Here is a 3,986-nt window from a genome sequence, read left to right as displayed (position 1 = left end):
ATAGATGTGGTGGACCGGTAAACGATCAAACCACGCCCTGGCCGCTCCAACCAGCGTCATCTGGATCATATAACACCACGTGGGTTCCGTCCTGTTGCTGACGGTTGCCCCGCTATGAATCTGTTCAAGTGATAGTCTGGGTCGGATATACCATCATAAGTGCCGATGTTGGACATCTGTTTGGCACTCTTCGGGGCGATTGCTTCCGCAATGTCCCTTGCAAACTTGGACGTTCCCGCATTTGCAACAGTTGGTCTAAAGGTTTTGGAGAAGTCACGTGGGTTTCCCCCCGCGTTCCTTGGTTTGAAGGTTTCTCCAAAATTCCTTCTTGGTTGGAAGTCCGTTTCCTTGCGCTTCCCTTTCGCCCTATGACGAGGGTTTGCGTCACTGTCGGACTCCTCCCAATCATCGTCCAAGTACTCGCACTCATTGCTCATGTTGAGCTGTTGTCGAGTGCTTCCGAATTCGTCAGCCTGTTGGAGTGAACGTAAGCGTTCATCCAACTCAGCTTGGAATTCCTTCTGACGTGCTTCCGCCCACGCTTTAACTTGATCAAGTGTTTGGAGGGGGAGCCTCGTCTGTTGTCTCTCCAACTGGGTATCGGCGAATCCCAGTGAAGGATTGTTTACTGCACTTGCCCCGGCTTGGGTAACCGGGGTAGTGTTCGTAAAAATTGTGTACTCGCCGGTGTTCCCCCCAGTAGCTGGGGTTGTGGTTACCAGAGTTTCTTGGTCACTCGTTGGCCTTGGCATCGGAGTAACCTTAACCATCTTTCCAGAGGTTTTGAAAAAACTGAAAAAGAATTAGTTCTAGCTTTTATCCACGGATGGCGCCAATAAAGAAACACTAAGTGACCCCGGCAGATTAAGGATAATCTCAGGGTTAAGTAGATGTTCCCCACGAGGGTTAGGTCCGGCAAAGATGGTTATTCTTCTCAACCTGCAAAACAGACACCGTGAGCTCGTCACTGAGAAGGGGGGGGGGTTCCTCCTTGTGACCACCCTCCGGCGTGAGAATCAGACTAGATTGCTCTGAATATAAGTGTATATTAAGAGAAATAACTAGAGACGATAAGATAATATCAGATGATATATGATGATGATACCGTTCCAAGGTGTTGGAGTATTTATAGCCGAAGGTAGGTTTCCAAGCAGGTACAGCCAGCTGTATAATATTCCTTTTCCACCAACTGTGGGCTATGTACGTGCCATGCTGGTGGTTGGTGGGTAGGCAGCGGCTGATAGTGACATTTTGTACTGGAGCATGCTCCTCCTCGTACTATTGTCGGTGAGCTGTCACCCTGTGATTGGTTCATGGGCTGCTTTGGTCAGATCTTGTCTATTTTGTCCATACCTTGGCAGGTATAGTACAAAAGATCTTCTAGAAGCGTACGGACTGGCTCATTTGGGCGGGAGTATTCCCGCCTTGCTCATTCCTTCCTCAGGTGACATTGCTGAAGTGTAAGAGTTAGTGCCTTATGCGTGTAGCCTTACCGTTAGTGCGGGTAGCCTTCCTTCTTGGTATGTACCCACAGCTGCGGGAACAGGTAGGGTACTGTACCAAGGGAGGCTTTCCTGCTGGAACAGCTGGCTTACTGCGTGTAAGGTCTTCATCTCTCTGAGCATTGTGGGTCCTGCGGAACCAGTTGGTCTTTGCGCAGACGTACCTTTTCAAGGTGTGTCTTGCGGGTCCAACTGGACTTTGCTGGGACCTACCTCTTCAGCTGAACAGTTCATGAACAGTTTAATAAACAAATGACTAGGGGCGGAAACGAGCTGAGCCACTCACGAGCTACTCGAGATCGACTTTTGAAAAAGCTCGATCGATCCAAGCTTAATCAAGCCCCGAGCTTGAGCTTGAGCTTAAAAAGTAAGCTCGTTTACTAAATGAGCCTGGACCCGAGCTTCACTTATCGAGCTAGAACCGGCTCGCGAGCCTAAACGAGGCATGTCATTTATATAATATTTACTATATATATTTAATAATAATTATAAATTAATATATATATATATAATGTTATAAAAAAATAACTAAATAATATATTATTTTATATATAATATTAAAATTGCAAAAAATATATACAAATTAATTAATAAATAATGAACGAGCCAAGTTTAAGCTTGAAAATTTACTCACGAGCGAAGCCCGAGTTTTATACATCGAGCTCGAAACGAGCCGAGGTGGAAGGGCTCGTTTGCACCCCTAAATGAGAAGGAAAATCTGAAAAAAAGTGTTACATAGACGGGCTAATTATTGAGAAGAAGAAAAGTGTAGGGATGAATGTCAAAACAAAAATAAACTGGAATTAGGGTTTTGAAACCGGTAGCCTTTATAGCATCGCAAACTCAGTATCATCTCTCTTTGTAGCCAGCAGACACTGTGTGCAGTTCATAACAACAGGTACTCAGACTCTTTATCATTGTTTATTGTGTGCAGTTTATATATTGTTATTTGCTGTGCTTTGCAACTTATGATGTAATTTTGAAACATATGTTGTTAATTGGCATAATTTAGGAGTGTGCACAGTTCGGTTTGGTTATTGGCTTCAACTGAAACCCAAGTCATTGGTTAACCGGTTTTTTTAGGTTAGGTTATTTTGGTTAATAAGTAATAACTAAAACCAAACTTGGGTTAAAATTTTTGCTTATAAATACATGAAATGGAGTTATAAAAGGTAGAAATATTGGAAAATATCAATGATTCAGTTCGGTTAATTTTGGTTAGCGGAGGGTAAAAAAAAATCCGAAAACCGATTTTTGGTTAATTCTGTTTTCAGTTAATCGGTTTCTGTTAACAGTTCGATTATTGCTCATCCCTGATAGTTGTGATCATTTATCTGTTACTATAATTTTTTATGATTTGTTGTTTTATGAATCTTTGTTGCAGTTTGAACCGAAGGTTTAACCAACAATAATCATGGCTGGGTATGCAAACACCTCTCCTTTAATATTAATATTTAATACAATATTTGTAACATTGAATTGCATTGGTTTTTGCAGTGAAGATGGTGTTGTTCCAGTTGAGGCACCCGCACCCGCTCTCGGTGAACCAATGGACACCATGACCGCGCTGCAGCTTGTGCTCAGGAAGTCACTTGCTCACGGTGGTCTAGTCAGGGGGCTTCACGAGGCTGCAAAAGTGATCGAGAAACATGCTGCTCTACTCTGTGTATTGGCTGAGGACTGTAACCAACCGGATTATCAAAAGTTGGTCAAAGCACTTTGTGCTGACCATAATGTGAGCTTGATTACCGTTCCCAGTGCTAAGACTCTTGGCGAGTTGGCTGGCGTAAGTCTCCCGTCTCAGATTGTCTTTTAAATGTTTTTTTATATGTATTTTTTTGGTTATAATCTTTTGATTGGATTATTTTCTTGTAGTTATGCAAGATAGATTCAGAAGGCAAGGCGAGAAAGGTTGTGGGCTGCTCGTGCCTTGCTGTTAAGGTACTTTCGAATGCAAAATATAAAATAAAAAGCGTCGGTTTAATACAGTTTGTGCTTTTTTAAAGTTTTGTGGAATATTTTGCAGGATTATGGAGAGGAAAGTGAAGGTCTTCACATAGTCCAGGAGTATGTCAAGTCTCACTAGATGTGTACCGAGTGATCGCAGTATTTCATGTGTGATTTATCGATACTTTTTACTTGTATGAGCATTTCTTGTAGGAAATTTTGGATCATTATAAACAATGTCTTTATAATTTTAGTTGTCAAGTTTTCTGTGTTGCATTATCTATTCTTCCCTACAAGATCTTATTGCCGGTTCTATCTTCCATCCTTGTGTAATGGTTAACGCGTGTGTCGAATTAACTGTATGGGATGACGACACTACTGCTCATGTACAACAATGTGTCGTACTTCAGAACAAATCATCTCAACTTATTAGAAACCAACTAGTTATTCATATGGAATGAATGCGAGTGCTTATGTTTAGTTAGATCTCAAGGCATAATACTTAGGGTATGTTTGGTTGGAGGTAATGGAATGAAG

General features: G+C 42.0%; 1 protein-coding gene across 1 annotated transcript; it reads left to right on the top strand.

Moving 5' to 3' along the window:
• Positions 1-2,843: 2,843 nt before the first annotated feature.
• LOC143551859 (small ribosomal subunit protein eS12-like) lies at positions 2,844-3,722 on the top strand. The gene is made up of 4 exons (XM_077042207.1): positions 2,844-2,924; positions 3,000-3,288; positions 3,378-3,443; positions 3,529-3,722. Exons 1-4 carry the CDS (start codon positions 2,917-2,919, stop codon positions 3,586-3,588), a joined length of 423 nt encoding a protein of 140 aa, XP_076898322.1. The 5' UTR covers positions 2,844-2,916; the 3' UTR covers positions 3,589-3,722.
• Positions 3,723-3,986: the final 264 nt, after the last annotated feature.

The sequence above is a fragment of the Bidens hawaiensis genome, unplaced genomic scaffold (genome assembly GCF_021521415.1).
Source record: "Bidens hawaiensis isolate Kalapana, Puna unplaced genomic scaffold, B.hawaiensis_p1.1 tig00001016_1, whole genome shotgun sequence".
Lineage (NCBI taxonomy): Eukaryota > Viridiplantae > Streptophyta > Magnoliopsida > Asterales > Asteraceae > Bidens > Bidens hawaiensis.
This window is presented reverse-complemented; position numbering and strand designations above follow the sequence as displayed.